We start from the raw sequence: 21,506 nt of genomic DNA, 5'->3' as shown, positions 1-21,506 counted from the left end.
ACACAGCCTAATGTTGTTGGCCACATGGTCTCCAGACCAACTTCTGGCTATTATTGCGTCCAAAACAAAAAGAAGGACTCATAGCTGAAAATGATAGACTTCCTTTCCAGCTGATGGGCAGCACGGTGGCTCAGTGGTTGGCACTGCAGCGCTGGTGTCCTGGGTTCAAATCCCATCACATCTGCAAGGAGTTTGTATGTTCTCCACATGTGTGCGTGGTTTCCTCCGTTTACTCCAGTTTCCTCCCACGTTCCAAAGACATGCTTATAGGGAATTTAGATTGTGAGCCGCATTGGGGACAGTGCCAATAATGTCTGTAAAGCGCTGTGGAATTAATGGTGCTATGTAAATGAGTAAACTAAATAAATCTCTCTCTCTCTCTCTCTCTCTCTCTCTCTCTATATATATAAAATGAGTGTATGTATGAGTGTGTATCAAGGCACACCCACTCCATATAGCCCCGTATAATAAATATCTAATATATATATATGTATAATACATATCTAATATAAATATATATAATAAAAATCTAATATATCTATTTCATAGGCACATCTTGACTACAACAGGTTACACTGCCTGTGTTGCCCCATAGCAACCAATCACTAAGCATCTTTCATTTCACCAGAGCTGTTTAACCCCTTCATGACCCAGCCTATTTGACCTTAATGACCTGGCCATTTTTTGCAATTCTGACCAATGTCCCTTTATGAGGTAATAACTCAGGAACGCTTCAACGCATCCTAGCGATTCCAAGATTGTTTTTTCGTGACATATTGGGCTTCATGTTAGTGGTAAATTGAGGTTGATATTTTTTGCGTTTATTTGTGAAAAAAATGGAAATTTGGTGAAAATTTTGAAAATTTTGCAATTTTCAAATTTTGAATTTTTATTCTGTTAAACCAGAGAGTTATATGACAAAAAATAGTTAATAAATAACATTTCTACTTTACATCAGCACAATTTTGGAAACAAAATTTTTTATTGTTAGGAAGTTATAAGGGTTAAAAGTTGACCAGCGATTTCACATTTTTACAACGAAATTTACAAAGCCATTTTTTTTAGGGACCACCTCACATTTGAAGTCACTTTGAGGGGTCTATATGGCAGAAAATACCCAAAAGTGACACCATTCTAAAAGCTGCACCCCTCAAGCTACTCAAAACTCCATTCAAGGAGATTATTAACCCTTCAGGTGCTTCACAGCGACTAAAGCAACATGGAAGGAAAAAATGGACATTTTAATTTTTCCAACAAAAAACTTTCTTTTAGCATCATTTTTTTCATTTTCACATGGGTAACAGGATAAAATGGATCCTAAAATTTGTTGGGGAATTTCTTCTGAGTACCCCGATACCTCATATGTGGTCATAAACCACTGTTTGGGCGCACGGCAGGGCTCAGAAGGGAAGGAGCGCCATTTGACTTTTTGAATGGAAAATATGCTGGAATATTTATCGGTTACCATGTCACGTTTGGAAAGTCCCTGTGTGTCTAAACATTGGAGCTCACCCACAAGTGACCCCATTTTGGAAACTAGACCCTCCAGGGAACTTATCTAGATGCATAGTGAGTACTTTGAACCCCCAGGTGCTTCACAAATTGATCCTTAAAAAAAAAAAGTACTTTTTTTTCACAAAAATTTTCTTTTAGACTCAGTTTTTGTCATTTTCACATGGGCAACAGGGTAAAATGGAGCCTAAAATTTGTTGGGCAATTTTTCCTGAGTACACTGATACCTCATATGTGGTCATAAACCACTGTTTGGGCGCACGGCAGGGCCCGGAAGGGAAGGAGCGCCATTTGACTTTTTGAATGAAAAATTAGCTCCAATCGTTAGCGGACACCATGTCACGTTTGGAGAGCCCCTGTGTGCCTAAACATTGGAGCTCCCCCACAAGTGACCCCATTTTGGAAACTAGACCCCCGAAGGAACTCATCTAGATGTGTAGTGAGCACTTTGAACCCCCAAGTGCTTCACAGAAGATTATAACGCAGAGCAGAGAAAATAAAAAAATATTTTTTTTCCTCAAAAATGATTTTTTAGCCCGCTATTTTTTATTTGCACAAGGCTAACAGGAGAAATTGGACCCCAAAAGTTATTGTCCAGTTTGTCCTGAGTATGCTGGTACCCCATATGTGGGGGTAAACCACTGTTTGGGCGCATGGTAGGGCTCAGAAGGGAAGGAGCGCCATTTGACTTTTTGAATGAAAAATTAGCTCCATCGTTAGCGGACACCATGTCGTGTTTGGAGAGCCCCTGCGTGCCTAAACTTTGGAGCTCCCCCACAAATTCCCCCATTTTGGAAACTATACCCCCCCAAGGAACTTATCTAGATGGATAGTGAGCACTTTGAACCCTCAGGTGCTTCACAGAAGTTTATAACACAGAGCCGTGAAAATAGAAATATTTTTTTTCCTCAAAAAATGATTTTTTAGCCCACAATTTTTTATTTTCACAAGGGTAACAGGAGAGATTGGACCCCAAAAGTTATTGTCCAGTTTGTCCTGAGTATGCTGGTACCCCATATGTGGGGGTAAACCACTGTTTGGGCGCATGGTAGGGCTCAGAAGGGAAGGAGCGCCATTTGACTTTTTGAATGAAAAATTAGCTCCATCGTTAGCGGACACCATGTCGTGTTTGGAGAGCCCCTGCGTGCCTAAACTTTGGAGCTCCCCCACAAATTCCCCCATTTTGGAAACTATACCCCCCCAAGGAACTTATCTAGATGGATAGTGAGCACTTTGAACCCTCAGGTGCTTCACAGAAGTTTATAACACAGAGCCGTGAAAATAGAAATATTTTTTTTCCTCAAAAAATGATTTTTTAGCCCACAATTTTTTATTTTCACAAGGGTAACAGGAGAGATTGGACCCAAAGTTGTTGTACAGTTTGTCCTGAGTACGCTGGTACCCCATATGTGGGGGGGAACCACTGTTTGGGCACACGTTGGGGCTCGGAAGGGACGTAGTGACGTTTTGAAATGTCGACTTGATGGAATGGACTGCGGGCGTCATGTTACGTTTGCAGAGCCCCTGATGCGCCTAAACAGTGGAAACCCCAGACAAGTGACCCCATTTTGGAAACTAGACCACCCAAGAAACTTATCTAGATGTGTGGTGAGCACTTTGAACCCCCAAGTTCTTCACAGAAGTTTATAACGCAAAGGCGTGAAAATAAAAAATATTTTTTTTCCTCAAAAAATGATTTTTTAGCCCACATTTTTTTATTTTCACAATGGTAACAGGAGAGATTGGACCCCAAAAGTTGTTGTACAGTTTTTCCTGAGTACGCTGGTACCCCATATGTGGGGGGGAACCACTGTTTGGGCACACGTCAGGGCTCGGAAAGGAAGTAGTGAGGTATTGAAATGCCGACTTGATGGAATGGTCTGCAGGCATCATGTTACGTTTGCAGAGCACCTGATGTGCTTAAACAGTAGAAACCCCCCACAAGTGACCCCATTTTGGAAACTAGACCCCCCAAGGAACTTATCTAGATGTGTGGTGAGCACTTCGAACCCCCGAGTGCTTCACAGAAGTTTATAACGCAGAGCCATGAAAATAAAAAATAATTTTTTTTTTCCACAAAAATAATTATTTTAGCCCCCAATTTTTTATTTTCCCAAGGGTAACAGGGGAAATTAGACCCCAAAAGGGGTTGTTCAATTTTTCCTGAGTATGCTGATACCCCATATGTGGGGGTAAACCACTGTTTGGGCACATTTTGGCGCTCGGAATGGAGGGAGCGCTGTTTGACTTTTAAAACGCAAAATTGGCTGGAATAAATGGTGGCGCCATGTTGCGTTCGGAGACCCTGTGATGTGCCTAAACAGTGGAAACCCCTCAATTCTAACTCCAACCCTAAACCCAATACACCCCTAACCCTAATCCCAACCCTAATAATCCTAACCACAACCCTAACCCCAACACACCCCTAACCCTAATCCCAACTCTAAACCTAACTACAAGCCTAACCCTAATCCCAACCCCAACCCACCCCTAACCCTAATCTTAACCCTAATTCCAACCCTATTCACAACCCTAGCTCTAATCCCAACCCTAATTCCAGCCCTAACCCTAATTCCAGCCCTAACCCTAATGCCAGCCCTAACCCTAATGCCAACCCTAACCCTAATGGAAAAATAAAAATATTTTCTTTATTTTATTATATGTCCCTACCTATGGGGGTGATAAAGGGGGGTTTTATTTACTTTTTTTTATTTTGATCACTGTGAGAGTTTCTCACAGTGATCAAAATAAATGAATGAATCTGCAGCCAGCGCACTGCGCATGCGCCCGCCATTTTCCAAGATGGCGGCGCCCATGACGCAGGACACCGGGACGGCAAGGAGGTACCGGAGGGACAGGAGATATCGAGGACAGTGGGGGGATCGGATGGCTGGGGGGAGCGGAGGGAAGGGGGAGGGGACCTGATGATGACTGCGGCTGCCGATCGCTGCCGTCAGTCGTTGGCGGCAGCCGATCGGCGCCATCAGTCGGTGGGTGGGGGATCTGATTGCCGTCTCTAGCCATGGCCGATGCTATTGCAGCATCGGCCATGGATGTATTGTAATATTTCACCAAATTTAATTGGTGAAATATTGCAATCGTACTGCGTATGCGCCCGCCATTTTCAAAGATGGTGGCGCCCATGCAGGAGGGACGGCGGGACACCGGGAGCCGGAGCGGGACATGACAAGTACCGGGGATGGTGAGGGGGGATCGGACATCGGGGGGGAGTGGAAGGAAGGGGAGGAGGGGGCAGATCGTGACAGCAGCAGCCCATCGCTGCTGTCAGTCCGTGGCGGGGGCCGATCGCCCCTGCCAGCCAGTGTGGAGGGGTTAAATTAGTGTCTCCAGCCATGTCCGATGCTACTGCAGCATCGGCCATGGCTGGATTGTAATATTTCATCAAATTTCATTGATGAAATATTACTTTCGCTCTGATTGGCAGTTTCACTTTCAACAGCCAATCAGAGCGATCGTAGCCACGTGGGGGCTAAGCCACCCTCCCTGTGGTGAAGCATAAAGGGTCCTTTGTGTGCGGGTCGGGCGACCTTTCATTAACCCCGCTCACCCGACCCGCAGGGGGGCTATTTATAGCATGACGCCTACGGGGGCATCATGGGTCATTTGGGCACGGCTTTTCATGACTCCTACGTAGGCGTCATGGGTCGTGAAGGGGTTAAAAGATGATTGGCTGTGATTGGTTGCTATGAGCAACAGTTTTCCTTGTAGATAGTTGTGGTAACTGAGGCCTATTATTCTTATCATTTCTATGGTGTAATAGTCCTCCTATAAAGCTGGAAATAACACAATTTATTACCATACCGACACAGACCACCCTCTGACACAGACTGCAGGGGGAGCCCGGAATTAGGAACTTTTCTTTGTCTGGCATGAAGCATCCTCATTAACTTAAAAATTCAAACACAGATTAAAAAAGAAACAAGATGGATTTATTCAACCCAGGTATACTTTTTATCAGTGTAACAGTGCCAAACTAACAATGTTGGCTCTGAGGGGATGATGTGGGATATTAGCGGTAGTAGTCTGGTGGCTCTGGCTGATGAGATGATGTGGGATATTAGGGGTAGTAGTCCGGTGGCTCTGACGGGATGATGTGGGATATTATGGGTAATAGTCCAGTGGCTCTGGCTGACAGGATGATGTGGGATATTAGGGGTAGTAGTCCGGTGGTTCTGAAGGGATGATGTGCGATATTAGGGGTAGTAGTTGGGTGGCTCTGACGGGATGATGTGGGATATTATGGGTAATAGTCCAGTGGCTCTGGCTGACAGGATGATGTGGGATTTTAGGGGTAGTAGTCCGGTGGCTCTGGCTGACAGGATGATGTGGGATATTAGGGGTAGTAGTCCGGTGGCTCTGACGGGAAGTTGTGGGATATTAGGAGTAGTAGTTCGGTGGCTCTGGCTGATGGGATGATGTGAGATATTAGCAATAGTAGTCCGGTGGTTCTGATGGGATGATGTGGAATATTAGGGGTAGTAGTCCAGTGGCTCTGGCAGTATGATGTTGGATATTAGGGGTAGTAGTCCGGTGGCTCTGACTGACAGGATGATGTGGGATATTAGGAGTAGGAGTCCGGTGGCTCTGGCTGATGAGATTATGTGGGATATTAGGGGTAGTAGTTGGGTGGCTCTGACGGGATGATGTGGGATATTATGGGTAATAGTCCAGTGGCTCTGGCTGACAGGATGATGTGGGATATTAGGGGTAGTAGTCTGGTGGCTCTGACGGAATGATGTGGGATATTAGGGGTAGTAGTCCGGTGGCTCTGGCTGACGGGATGATGTGGGATATTAGGGGGAGTAGTCTGGTGGCTCTGGCTGACAGGATGATGTGGGATATTAGGGGTAGTGTTCCGGTGGCTCTGGCTGACGGGATGATGTGGGATATTAGGGATAGTAGGGGTAGTAGTCCGGTGGCTCTGGCTGATGGGATGTTGTCGGATATTAGTGGAAGTAGTCCAGTGACTTTGGCTGATGTGGGATACTAGGGGTAGTATTTTGGTGGCTCGGACAGGATGATGTGGGATATTAGGGGTAGTAGTCCAGTGGCTCTGACAGGATGATGTGTGATATTAGGGGTAGTAGTCCGGAGGCTCTGGCTGACGGGATGATGTGGGATATTAGGGGTAGTAGTACGGTGGCTCTGGCTGATGGGATGATGTGGGATATTAGGGGTAGTAGTCCGGTGGCACTGGCTGATGGGATGATGTGGGATAATTGGGGTAATAGTCCGGTGGCTCTGGCTGATGGGATGATTTGGGAAATTAGTGGTAGTAGTCCGGTGGCTCTGACTGACAGGATGAGGTGGAATATTAGGGGCAGTAGTACGGTGGCTCTGGCTGATGGGATGATGTGGAATAATAGGGGTAGTAGTCCAGTGGCTCTAGCTGATGGGATGATGCGGGATATTAGTGGTAGTAATCCGGTGGCTCTGACAGGATGCTGTGGTAGAGTCCTCCTGCCCCCGGAAGAAGCTAGGGCGAATCGCACGTCGGGGCGAGGGGGAACGGCTGGACCACCTTCACTCCCGTCTTCTAATTGTTTTTCATGCGACTTCACTGCCCAGGTAACTGATGTTCACTTTATAGCAACTTTGAGTGTAGTCCTCATGTAGACCAGGATTGTGAATCTGGGTATTACTATTATAGTATGCTTATAGCACTATTTCACTTTATTAAGTTTGTATATTTGCCTCAGGTTTTTTGCTGTGAGATTATTACTGTATGGATGTTATAATATCATTTGATCATCCATTAGTTTCCTTACATTGATTTTTTTGCATAGGGAGCTTTGTAATATATTTCTATGCTTGTGTGAATTGGTCTACTTCGTCCCCCTCTGGGTATTTTCAGTGTATAAATGATTCTGGTCCTTTATCAATTTTAAATATCTATTAATAAATGTTAATTTTTAATTGATTTTTGGTTCTCGTCTTTGAGCCTGTTGTCTAATCACAACAAGGTTCCTTGTGACTATATTGCTGGAAGTGCCATTTTTTGTGCAATTTAGGACAGTTTTGTTTGTAAGTATCATGTGGGATATTAATGGTAGTAGTCCGGTGGCTCTGGCTGACAGGATGATGTGTGATATTAGGGGTAGTAGTCTGGTGGCTCTGGCCGATGGGATGATGTGGGATATTAGTGGTAGTAGTCTGGTGGCTCTGGCTGATGGGATGATGTGTGATATTAGGGGTAGTAGTCCATTGGCTCTGATGGGGCGATGTGGGATATTAGCGGTAGTAGTCCAGTAGCTCTGGCTGATGGGATGATGTGAGATATTATAGTGAATGTGGCTATGCAGAGTGGGCGTGGCTTTACACTCAGCTTTATATATATAGATATAATCATAATTTGTTATAACTAACAACAATTAGTTACTATGTACGGTGTTGTGAATTCTCTCTCTGGCTTCCCTCTGGTGATTACTGAAGATAGTGGAGCTGGTCAGATTGAGAGTTCTCTTTCTGGGCTCCCTCTGGTGGTTACTGGAGGTAGTGGAGCTGATCTGATTGACAGAGGCTTGCCACCTGATAATGAGGAAGATGATTGGAGATCTGGGGTTTCTGATTGAGATTTAAGACAGCTGACTCCCTCTATCCCTGCTGGTGATTTTTTTCCTGTGCCACCTGAGGTCTGATGTCTCCTGCTCTTTCCCTGCATGTTCAACTAAGTGGTTCATTTGCTATTCTGTTTTCATTTCATCTGGTTTTGTTTATCTCTGCTTTGTGCAGGTCAGCTAGCTCCGGCTGGGGCTGTGCTGAATCACCGCCCATATCTTACTGTATGTACCAGTTTGTTTTGTCCCCTTTTTATATTGGTCTCTTTTTGCTTTGCTTTCAGAATATTCCAGAGTGCTGATATAGTGGGGGGCGAAGTCGTGTGACTTCAGTGTTTTTTGCATCAGACGTGTTGGACTTTTGCAGGGTTTTTTGCGTGATTGCAGACAGTGTCTTTCCTTTCCTGTCCTGTCTAGTCAGTGTGGGCCCCATCATTTGCTCAGTCTATTTTTCTGCCTGCGTTTGTGTTTTCATCTTGTCTCACCGATAATACATGTTTGGGGGCTATCTATTCCTCTGGGGTCTGCTCCGGGGCAGTTTAGATTTCCCCTCTCTTGCTTTAGGCTTAGTTAGCTCTCCGGCTGTGCCGAGGCGTCTAGGATCATCGTCTAGGATCATCGTAGGTACGCTCCACGGCTACTGCTAGTTGTGTGGACACGATCAGGGGTCTGCATCCGCTTAGTTACCAACCTCTGGTTTTCTGTGGCTTAGCCTGGGCCTGCTATCCTCCTCGGTGACCCATTTATAACAGCCCGGGCAACACCGGGCTCTTCAGCTAGTAAATTAATAAACCTGTTTTCTTGCTCTGCACCATGATAACCTTTGAGAGTGGTGGCATGAGGTCAATGGAATTCCTGCAGCTGGATGTCTGACTTGTAGGTCATGTCTAATATCACTTGTAGTACAGAATGGATCACTATTTGCTATTGTTCGAATCTAATGAAAAGGCCTTCACTGAGGGAATGACACACTAGTCCTACTTCTGTGATAATGGTGTGAGGTTGCATTAGAACGCTTTCCAGACTCCTTTAGTCTTCAATCCAGGTACACTAACAGCTCGATGATATATTGAATTTATCGGTGGAAGCATTGCTACAGCAATTTCTAAGTGTTACAGTATCTCAGTAACTCGTCTCCCAGTGCATCCACTGTTGCAGAAAGTTCCTCAGACAACCATCAATTACCTGATTGATAGCAGCCAAGTTGTGGAAGTGTCGGGATTTGGTGCGTGCATTGAAATCAAGATGGTTTGAAAAGTTTGAAAATGTTGTTTCTCTTTTTTCATCACTTGCACATCATTAACATGCCTATCTATCATGTGATTTCAATAATTCCATGACTTTTCCTTCTTGGTGTTACAGTTTCAATATTGAAGAGTGTAATTTCCGCATGTTCCAACAATTATACATGATCTATACATATAAACCCTACGTAAACTAAAGTGGCTTTTAGTGTTTTTTGCCATTGCTTTCAGAGCTCTAATTAATATTTAACTCTTTTGTGCAATGTGCAGATGGTGCACTAAATGCTGCTCTTGAATAAAGTGAATTATTATGTAGTGTTATATATCTGTATAATACCATTTAGCTCATGGTTGAATGCATGCTGTTTTGTGAAATTCTGCTCCCCTCCTAAGCACTCAACAATTCCTTTTAATAAAGCCCTGGGATCATCTCATTTGACACCTGACCTCCAGGCTACACCATCATCACTGCAATATAATATGTCCAGTTCTGAATCTATACTGACTACATAGTCAACTAGGATTTTTGTCATATCTTCTCTTGGTTTTCTCTCACCTAATCTACTGTTTTGTGTCCCATATTAAATGAATTTCGTTTCCTTTGGTGCTGAAGAGGTTAACAACCCTTTCTATGCTGGTTAGAAACATGTAGCTCTATCTCACAGCTGTTTCTGACCTGGCTATTTCCTCTCTCTATAAAATCTGGCCCGACCTTCTCTTCCTCATAAGTGAAAGTTTACTTCCCGGTTTCCTGGAGTTGCTGCGCAGAGCTGGAGATCATTTTTTGCTGCTGGAGATTGCTGTATGCTGTTTTTGGGTGTATGCTTTCTTCATTGTCCTATTCCCATTTGGTTTGTACATTCCTTCCTTCTCACCCCTCAATGGGGGTGGTCTTTGTTGTCCTTTCTCATTCTCGGGACCTCTACCAGAGGCCTGGGAGTTTGAGGGTCCTGCACAAGATCTTAGTTGTTCCTCAGTATTGCGCTTTTCTGGACAGAGTGCTCAGATGTTGCTCCTGGGATCTGTTGTAGCCATTCTTCCAACCTAGGGGGTCACTGCTCCAAGTGCTCCTATCACCACTGGAATCACTGTTGACTTCACCTTCCACATCTTCTCCAGTTCTCCTTTGAGGCCCTGGTATTGCTCCAGCTTCTCATATTCCTTCTTTCTGATGTTGCTGTCACTTGGCACTGCCACATCTGTTATCATTGCTGTCTTCTGATCCTTGTCTACTATGACAATGTCTGATTGGTTAGCCAACACTTGCTTATCTGTGTGGATCTTGAAGTTCCACAGGATTTTAGCCATTTAATTTTCCAACACTTTTTCTGGGGTCTCCCACCTGGACTTAAGGGGGCTTAGCCCATATGCTGCACAGATGTTCCTGTATACAATTCCCATTACTTGGTTATGGTGTTCAGTATACGCAGTTCCTGCTTGCATTTTGCATCCTGCCACTATGTGTTGGACGGTTTCTGAGGTTTCTTTGCATAGTCTGCACCTTGGGTCTTGTCTTGTGTGGTAGATTCCTGCTTCTATGGATCTTGTACTTAGTGCTTCCTCTTGAGCCACTAGTGTCTCTGTGCTGTCTCAGAGTCCAGCTTTCTCCAGCCATTGGTTGGATTTCTCCATGTCAGCCACTTCTACCACTTCCACTATCTATATATAATCTGATATGTGGGCTTGTGTCAAGGTTGTGCTCTCTGTTTAAGGGTGCATGGGCTTGATGGGCTTGTGATAGTATTGTCCCTATATCTTTAATTTGTCATTGCCAACAAAGGATATATAACAAAATATTGAGATAAACATTTGTTAATCACCAAATCAGACAAGGTGATTTTCTGGATTTGTTATCTCATTTTGACTCTCATAGCTGAGGTCTACCTATGATGTCAATTACTGGCGTCTCTCATCTTTTTAAGCGGGAGAAATTTTTTTCCCCACTGTGTGTGTGTGTGTGTATATATATATACTATATATTCTTCCTGTTTGTGGCACATTAGTTTATGGGAGGGGGGGAACTTTTCAAGATGGGTGGTGACCATGGTGGCCATTTTGAAGTCGGCCATTTTGGAGCCAACTTTATTGTTTCCAATGTGAAGAGGGTCATGTGACACATCAAACTTATTGAGAATTTCACAAGAAAAATTCTGGTGTGCTTGGTTTTAACGTATCTTTATTCTTTCATGAGTTATTTACAAGTTTATGACCACTTATAAAATGTGTTCAAAGTGCTGCTCATTGTGTTGGATTGTCAATGCAACCCTCTTCTCCCACTCTTGACACACTGATAGCATGTAATCAGTTCTGCTGTTCATAACAAGTAGAAAATAAGTTAACAAGTATAAATATGAGTAAATGGAACATACTAATAACTTTCATTGATTTGCAAAACCCCAGTAACAGCAACCTCTAATGACACTGAATTTTAATGCAATATGTATTAATCAATGATAACTATATAATTGTCATGCTCACCTCTTCTTCTTGTTCCACGGCTCCCACTCGCCCTGCGGCTTCTGCGGCCACTGCTCTGACCACCGCTGCCGCAGCTCCCCCTGGCTGTGCTCCTGCCACCGCCGCTCTGTCCGCCTCTGCCACGGCTCCTCTTGTCACAGCACCGGCGGTCCCAGTCGCCTCCCGTGCCTCCACGCCGCCCAGGGCTCTCCGGCGCTCCCGGTCCTCTCGGCCCGCCCCCACTGCTGGCGCCTGTCCATCAACTGCTTCTCTTCCTGTCCTGCGGCCGGCTGCTGCTCCCTCTCGGGTACGCAGGCGCACATCTAGGCACACCCCCCTAGTCTAGGCGCCCTATCCCTTGGCCCCATGACACTGCTGCACCCTGACCGGAAGTTCTGTAGCTTGCCCTATATCAGGCAGCCTCACCCTATGCTCTCTGCCTGACTATCAATTGTGGTTCACGTTTGATATCGGGTCCACGCTCTCCTGTGTTCCTCCTGTCTCTGCGCTTTGTACCTTTCCTGGTCCTCCGCTAGTTTCCCTACTTGTGACCTCCCTGTGTTCCCTTCCAGGTCCAGTCCGTTCCTGCCTTCGTCTGCCTATTCCAGTGTCTCACCCAGAACCCGTTCCTGCCTCCTCCCTTGCTGTCCACCTCCGTCCCTGCGGCTACAGCAGTCTCCCCTGTGGTCGTCACCATCTTCCATCTGGTCGCCTGTACGTCCTCTGCCTGCGTCTCCTTCCAGCTGTTCGCAGGTATCAGCTTCCGCGGCGATAGTCTCCCCTGGATCTGCCCCTAACGCTCCCTGTATAGGGGGTGGTACACCTGGCCAGCTCGCCCGAGGGAGGTTCGCCGTCACGGTCCTGAGGGTTCAACTCCCGGAGCTCTCCAGTCTCACAATAATTTACTAGATGGTGGCCTGATTCTGCATCGGGTATTCTAGAATATGTATGTAGTTTATTTAAATGGAATCTGTCACCCCATTTTTGCCCCATAAGCTGGGGCCACCGCCATCAGGAGCTTATCTACAGCATTCTGTAATGCTGTAGATAAGTCCCTGATGAAACCTGAAAAATAAAAAAAACACGTTAGATTATACTCACCGGGGGTCGGGGACGGGTGTGGTGGATGTCACGGTCCGATCTGGCGCCTCCTATCTTCAAACGATGATGTCCTCCTCCTTGCTTCTCCCTCGCCTTCTGTGCTTGCGTACTTTATCTGCCCTGTTGAGGGCAGAGTAAAGTATTGCAGTGCGCAGGCGCCGGGAAAGGTCAGAGAGGTCCAGCGCCTGTGCACTGCAGTACTCTGCTCTGCCCTAGCAGGGCCAATAAAGTACGTGTGCGCAGGAGCCGAGGGAGAAGCAAGGTGGAGGACGTCATCGTATGAAGATGGGAGGCGCCGGACGGCACGGTGACACCCATTGGACCGGACTGAACGCCGGGGTGAGTATAATGTAACTCTTTTTCCGTCGGGAGATCAGCAGCTAGCGCCACAGATCTCCCGACGGTAGCGATGGCATGCGTCTTTCTAATTCCGCGCCAATTCGCGGCCGGACTGTGCCTGTCACTGATTGGTCGCGGCTGGCCGGGTGCGACCAAGCAGCGATGCGGGATTTCCATTACAAACAGACAGACAGAATTAGACGATTATATAGTAGATTATACAGCAGCCAACAAAAGAAAGGAATGTACCTCCTACTTTAGCATTATATGCTACTCCAACACCACATTTTTCGTTATTTGCAACCATTGCAACTTCTCCTGCACATCTGGTGCCATGTCTAGAAAACAAAGCAAAATTAAAAAGACAAACAAAACCCAGCAATAACCACTGGCTCCCTGCTTGGCCAATGTATTCACAGCTATCTGCAGCCTCAGGATATCCCGGTGTGGGTGTTGGGCGGCAGATAGCATGGGGCGGACCGTGGGCACTGTTTTAACCCTTCAGCTGCCGCACTTTGCTGGGGTCTGCCTATAAACTATAGACTATACCATAGAGATAAGGTGTGCAATATACTTACTTGTTCTCATTAGTGATATCGTATCGTGGAAAGGGGTCTTTATCATTATTATTGAAGTCATAACTTGCTTCTGGATCCTGGAAAGCAGAGATAGCATTGAATTGTTTTACTATTTTGCGACACACATTAAAACATCTACCATTTTTTATGATGCTAGAATACAAACAATAAACTTACATAGTTTGCATAGATGTCTGTATGATTCCATTCCAATCCATCATCTAATACAGTCACGACAACTCCTTTACCTGTTATTCCTTTCCTCCATACCGGAATTACATGGAGATCCAGCTTTGGCAATGTTGGGTTCACTCTTGTGTCTTGCTGGGAATATAAAAGTACATTTCTTATACCATCTTTGACATTTAATATTTTATATCTGAGTGTTATGATGTAAAGTGGCAATAATAAATGTGTTTTTGTGTTGAGAGATTTAATTATCACACAATTCCAAGTGCATTTCTCTAGCATAAGTCCATATTTTCATTTGACCCATACACAACAAGCCTGTAAGATTTACCATGTACCTATTATTTCTATATGGCGGTATACAGATCATTTTTTAACTCAGTGTCAGTAAATGAGTAGCTTGGTTTCAATGTGTACACGCCAAAATGCAAGGTCTGGACCCAGTTCCAGCTACATTGGTACTACAATAATAAAGGGGTCCTGAAGAGGAGGTCCATGTGACTAATAATAACCTATGGTAAGTATAACAATATGGGCTTGATTGATTTGCTGTTCAACATAACAATGGGACACAGACATGAGAAAGTAATGTTTTTTCAAGGCCTCTTATTAATATTTGAGATCTCTGTGCTAACATCATTGCTACTGCCACAGCAGAAGCATGCAGCAACATAGAAGTGCAGCCATGGATAGGGTAAATGGCAGTGGCGTGCACCTGCTCACACATTACCTGTAATATTTCCTCTTCCCTGAATTTAATGCCAGGAGGAGGATTAGGGTGAGTGCACACAGTTCGGATTCAGCTGCCGATTTGCAGGTAAATCCGCAGGTAAAATGCCCCGCGGTTTACCTGCGAATTTGCCTGCGATTTGCCCCTGCGTTTTGACACCTGTACAATGGAACAGGTGTCAAACCGCAGTGGAATCTGCAGAAAGAATTGACATGCTGCGGATTTAAAACTGCAGCAAATCCGCGCGGAAAAATCCGCAGCATGTGCACAGCGTTTTTTAAAAGCCATTGGATAACATTGTACTGTACAATGCCTGCGGATCTGCAGCAAAATCCGCAGCGTGTGCACATACCCTCAAAGCAACTCTGTCAGCAGAAAATGACTGTTCAAACCAAGTACAGTCATTCGGTGCTCCATAGAGTGGACAATAATTTTAAAACACCTTCCCACCAGCTTGTTTTTCATCTATCTCCACCACTCTCTGGCCCTATGAAACCAAAGTTGCTAATCAAAGAACAGGGTGGAGATAAAGGGAAAACAAGCATGTGCCTAGCCCAGAAAAAGTAGCATAGAGCAGGAAGTACACCAGCACCACCAAGATCATCTCTCTATAGTGAGTGCAGCTAAATCAGCACTGTGTGTCCACCACTCACCTTCTCAACCTCCTCCTCTGTCTAGAGAACTTGAGGAAGGGAAGCACAGGCAATGACATTGATTGCTGGCCACGGCAGACTCACATGGGGCATCCTTAGCCATTGACTGGACTGATGGGGAGTACGGTATGGTAAGCATGGCAATACCAAGGGACTACTGTATGGTAAGTATGGCAATACTAGTGGAGTACTTTGTGGTAAGTATGGCAATACCAGAGGAGTACTGTATGGTAAGTATGGGAATACAAAGGGAATACTGTATAGCAAGTATAGCAATACCAGGGGACTACTGTATGGTAAGTATGGCAATACCAGGGGACTACTGTATGGTAAGTATGGCAATACCAGGGGAATACTGTATGGTAAGTATGGCAATACCAGGGGAGTACTTTGTGGTAAGTATGGCAATACCATGGGACTACTGTATGATTAAGTATAGCAATACCTGGAGACTACTGTATGGTAAGTATGGCAATACCAGGGGAGTACTGTGTGGTAAGTATGGCAATATCCGGGGAATACTGTATGGCAAGTATGGCAATACCAGGGGAGTACTGTGTGGTAAGTATGGCAGTACCAGGGCAATACCAAGGGACTACTGTATGGTAAGTATGGCAATATCAGGGGAATACTGTATGGCAAGTATGGCAATACCAGGGGAGTACTGTGTGGTAAGTATGGCAATACCAGGGGACTACAGTATGGTAAGTATGACAATACCAGGGGACTACAGTATGGTAAGTATGACAATACCAGGGGACTACAGTATGGTAAGTATGGCAATATCAGGGGAATACTATATGGTAAATATGGCAATACCAGGGGAGTTCTTTGTGGTAAGTATGGCAATACCAGGGGAGAACTTTGTGGTAGGTATGGCAATACCAGGGGACTACAGTATGGTAAGTATGGCAATATAAGGGGAATACTGTATGGCAAGTATGGCAATACCAGGGGAGTACTGTGTGGTAAGTATAGCCATACCAGGGGACTACTGTATGGCAAGAATGGCAATACCGGGTGAGTACTTTGTGGTAAGTATGGCAATACCATGGGACTACTGTATGGCAAGTAAGGCAATACCAAGGGAGTACTGTGTGGTAAGTATGGCAATACCATGGGAGTACTGTATGGTAAGTATGGCAATAATAGGGCAGTACTGTGTGGTAAGCATGGCAATATCAGGGGTCTACTGTATGGTAAGAATGGCAATATCAGGGGTCTAGCTATGATGCAGCAGGGGTACACGCCATGCTGTCCCTCCCTGGACTAGAGGTGGGCCTTGATTGTGCCATCCATAATGTTCATATGGGAGTAATCAACAGTCAAGCATGAGGAACTGAATTTCAGCAGTCACCAACAATTTTTACAGGGTGTAAATAAGAATTATATAGAGGCGTTATTTTACTATAGACATTATTCCAAAAAACCCTTTAATGCAATTGCTTGAAGAAGCCAGGAGTGTATATGCTGACAGTAGCTTTATTATGGATCTGTAGTTGTCCACATTTAATGAATTTTCAAATGGTGGTCAAATGTTTCTTTAATGCAATTTTTACATGGTACTTACCAAATACCACTGATGACTCCACATGGGATCATTGAAAAGATCCTCTGTGCTTTGCCTGAGGACCGAGCGTTTACTCCTCTCTTTAATATATTGTTGTTCTGCCCACAACACCTAGAGATAGCAACAACACACAAGATATTTGGGCCATTACAATGTGAATCGCAGTTATTGGGCCTATATGATTTGTTTTATAATATACAGTATTGATACCAAGACTGTGCACAGTAAAGAGCTAGGCACATCTATCAACCTCCTCTCCACTCTTTTCTCTAAAGTCCTGAGGCTTTCAGACAGATGTCATTAATCTTGCAGAACTGAACAACGTCTAGAAACTGAAATCTGTGACATTTTAAAGTCATTGCAGGCAAAAAGTAAGATTCCGTTGGCTTAAATGGATTGTTTGGTTCGTAAAACCTAATTTAAAGTACGTTATTAGGCTATTTTACGTTAATAAAGAAGATATAGCTGATAATTGATCTTGGACATCTATCAATGAACCAGAGGATCTCAGTAGCAAAATACTTGGGGCTCCTGAAGGTCCCAATATCAGAATACCTATGATCAGTTACATTTTATGGGACCCTTTTCCATAGTGAACAACCCTATCACAAAAAAACAAAAACAAACGCTGATTGGTTGCATTGGTTTAGGGCAGATTCATAGCATTAAGTGATGTTGGTAAGGCTAGGGTCACAACAGCATATTTTCTCTCATCTGAGAAAAATGGGCTGATTATGCTAATCTCACTACGATCAGATTGTGATCCGATTTTCTCAAATGAGAAGAAGGTGGGGAAAAAATGTCTTCATCTCCATTCTGTCAGTCCGTGAAAATCGAACTGCACTCGGATGTCATCCAAGTGCAGTACATTGTTTTCCACGCACTCACTGACTTGCATGGCCGAGTGTGAAACAATAATTGGATCAAACTCAGGTATGCTGTTATTTTTTCCGATGTTTTTGCATTGCACTTAGACCGAAAATACGGCCATGTGCACAAGCGCTAAATAGCATTCATTATTATATGACCTTTTTTTCCAATATATTCATTTCCCTTATAAACTACCGTAGATTAAATCATTTTATGTTTTTTTCGTTGAGCTCTTTAGACAACCATTGCCAAGATTTCCAATGCATTCTCTAAAAATAATATATATTTTCTTCCAACTAAAACACTTACTCGATCATCATCTGTTAGCCGCTTTGTTATGTGCGGCACGCTCCTCCGTGATCTCCTTGGATGTGCTGACAGTCTGAATAGATAGTGATTTTCAAGAGATCCAATCTGTAAAAAAAAATAAAAATAGATATGTATAGATAGAATGAAAATAAAAGTAGCAGCAGTCATTATTCACACATGTGAGCAATAGTGCAGCAGTGGTGTCTTTTCAGGTGATATCTCGGATGGTAAACTCCTGTAATGGCTTGAGTAAATGGATGACGTCGGTTGCAGTGCATGTCCTCTATCCACATCTGTTTCTATGCATTCATCATTTTTGCTAGCCACAGGCAAGCAGTGCTAGACAATTACACAGAGTGCTATCTCTGAAGAAAGTGTTATTTCCTCCATATTCATATAAAACCAATTAGCCTTTCTGCACTGTACTGACATCATGGCTTTATGAGAGAAGAGTCATTTAATGGAACGGATACGTTACAACACAATGGATGATTGGCATTTGCTTTCTGACTCATGTGAGCCTGAACAAAGCTCATTTCTTAAATTCTTCTGCTTAGCTGCGGCTGATGGACTATGGCTATTCAGAATCCTCAATTCAGTGAATTACAGGGACAAGCGCAGAAAATTAGCAAGTGGTCTTCTAGGGGGTGATCTCAAAGAATTGTTCTTTTGAAGAGGAATCGCTGTTTAACCCCTTCACTACCAAGGGTGGTTTGCACGTTAACTACCGGGCCAATTTTTACAATTCTGACCACTGTCCCTTTATGAGGTAATAACTCTGAAACGCTTCCGTGGATCCCGGTGATTCTGACATTGTTTTCTCGTGACATATTGTACTTCATGTTAGTGGTAAAATTTCATTCATATAACTTGCGTTTATTTATGAGAAAAACGGAAATTTGGCGAAAATTTTGAAAATTCCGCAATTTTCCAACTTTGAATTTTTATGCCCTTAAATCACAGAGATATGGCACAAAAAAAAGTTAATAAGTAACATTTGCCACATGTTTACTTTACATCAGCACAATTTTGGAACCAAAATTTTTATTTGTTAGTAAGATATAAGGGTTAAAAGTTGACCAGCGATCTCTCATTTTTGCAACACCATTTTATTTTTACGGACCACATCACATTTGAAGCCACTTTGAGGGGTCTATATGATAGAAAATACCCAAAAGTGACACCATTCTAAAAACTGCACCCCTTAAGGTGCTTAAAACCACATTCAAGGAGTTTATTAACCCTTCAGGTGCGTCACAGGAATTTTTTGAATATTTAAAAAAAATTAACATTTAACTTTTTTTCCACAAAAAAAATTACTTCAGGTTCAATTTTTTTTATTTTACCAAGTGTAACAGGAGAAATTGGACTGCAAATATTATTGTGCAATTTGTCCTGAGCACGCTCATACCTGATATGTGGGGGGGAACCACTGTTTCGGCGCATGGCAGAGCTCAGAAGGGAAGGAGCACCGTTTGACTTTTTCAATGCAAAATTGGCTGGAATTCTGATCGGACGCCATGTCGCGTTTGGAGAGCCCCTGATGTACCTAAACAGTGGAAACCCCCTACAAGTGACCCCATTTTTGAAACTAGACCCCCTAAGGAACTTATCTAGATATGTGGTGAGAACTTTGAACCCACAAGGGCTTCACAGAAGTTTATAATGTACAGCGGTTCAATTAAAAAATCATATTTTTTCCACAAAATGATCTTTTCACCCCCAATTTTTATTTTCCCAAGGGTAACAGGACCCTAAAAGTTATTGTGCAATTTGTCCTGAGTACGCTGATACCCCATATGTGGGTGTAAATGACTATTTGGGCACATGGCAGAGCTCGGAAGGCAAGCAGCGCCATTTGACTTTTTTGGCTGGAATTGAGATCGGACACCATGTCGCGTTTGGAAAGCCCCTGATGTACCAAAACAGTGGAAACCCCCCACAAATGACCCCATTTTAGAAACTAGACCCCCCAAGGAACTTATCTAGATGTGTGGTGAGAACTTTGAACCCCCAAGTGCTTCACAGAAGTTTATAACGCCCAGGCGTGAAAATAACAAAAAATTTTTTTCCACAAAAATGATATTTTTGCCCCAAAATTTTTATTTTCCTAAGGGCAACAGGAGAAATAGGACCCCAAAAGTTGTTTTGCAAATTGTCCTTAGTAGGCTGATACCCTGATGAGGGGTTAAACACTGTTTGGGTGCATGGCAGAGCTTGGAAGGGAAGGAGCACCATTTGACTTTTTCAACGCAGAATTGACTGGAATTGAGATCAGATGCCATGTTGCATTTGGAGAGCACCTGATGTGCGCAAATAGTGGAAACCCCCAATTCTAACCCTAACCCTAGCCCTAACCCTAACCCTAGCCCTAACCCTAGCCCTAACCTTAACTCTAGCCCTAACCCTAACCCTAGCCCTAACCCTAATGGGAAAATGGAAATAAATATATTTTTTTAATTTTATTATTTTTCCCTAACTAAGGGGGTGATAACGGGGGGTTTGATTTACTATTTATGGCGGTTTTTATGTTTGACAGCTGTCGCACGCTAAAAGACGCTTTTTATTGTAAAAATAGTTTTTGCATCACCACATATTGAGAGCTATAATTTTTCCATATTTTGACCCACCGAGTCATGTGAGGTCTTATTTTTTGCGGGACAAGTTGACGCTTTTATTGGTATCATGTTCGGGCATGTGACATTTTTTGATCGCTTTTTATTTCGTTTTTTGGGACGCAGAATTTACTAAAACCAGCGTTTCATGAATTTCTTTTGGGTGGTGCGTTTACGCCGTTCCGGGTGCGGTAAAATTTATAAGGCGGTTTTATTCTTTGGGTCAGTGCGGTTACAGCGATACCTTATTTAGGTCTTTTTTTATGTTTTGTCGGTTTTATGCAATGAAAACAATTTTATATAAAAAATAATTATTTTTGCATCACTTTATTCTGCGAGCTATAACTTTTTTATTTTTTTGCTGATGATGCTGTATGGTGGCTCGTTTTTTGTGGGACAAGATGACGTTTTCATTGGTACCATGGATATTTATATGCGTCTTTTTGATCGCGCGTTATTGCACTTTTTGTTCGGCGGTATGATAATAAATCATTATTTTTTGCTTCGTTTTTTATTTTTATTTTTTAAGGGGTTCGCTTAAGGGGTTAACTATTGGGACAGTTTTATAGGGCGGGTCGTTACGGACACGGCGATACCAAATATGTGTACTTTTATTGTTTTGGTTTTTTTTATTTCCAAAAAATGAATTTATTGGGGAATATTTTTTTTTTTTTTTTTTTTTTATTTGGCGATTTTTTTAAAAATTATTTTTACACTTTTTTTTATTTTTTTTTTACTTTATTACAATGTCCCAGGGGGGA

General features: G+C 43.5%; 1 protein-coding gene across 2 annotated transcripts in view; it reads right to left on the bottom strand.

The window, feature by feature from the left end:
- Positions 1-21,506, bottom strand: part of PCSK1 (proprotein convertase subtilisin/kexin type 1) — a 100,046-nt gene that overhangs the window by 26,824 nt on the left and 51,716 nt on the right. For both annotated transcript variants that reach the window (XM_073541822.1, XM_073541903.1), the window contains 5 exons: positions 18,131-18,235; positions 16,952-17,062; positions 13,987-14,133; positions 13,810-13,886; positions 13,481-13,569 (listed from right to left, as the gene is read on the bottom strand). In XM_073541822.1, coding sequence (XP_073397923.1) covers positions 13,481-13,569; positions 13,810-13,886; positions 13,987-14,133; positions 16,952-17,062; positions 18,131-18,235 — 529 coding nt within the window. The remainder of the gene's footprint in view (positions 1-13,480; positions 13,570-13,809; positions 13,887-13,986; positions 14,134-16,951; positions 17,063-18,130; positions 18,236-21,506) is intronic.

The sequence above is a fragment of the Dendrobates tinctorius genome, unplaced genomic scaffold (genome assembly GCF_039654945.1).
Source record: "Dendrobates tinctorius isolate UK_male_01 unplaced genomic scaffold, ASM3965494v1 ptg000003l, whole genome shotgun sequence".
NCBI classification, from domain to species: domain Eukaryota; kingdom Metazoa; phylum Chordata; class Amphibia; order Anura; family Dendrobatidae; genus Dendrobates; species Dendrobates tinctorius.
The sequence above is the reverse complement of the archived record's forward strand: the minus strand, read 5'-3'. Positions and strand labels throughout refer to the sequence as shown.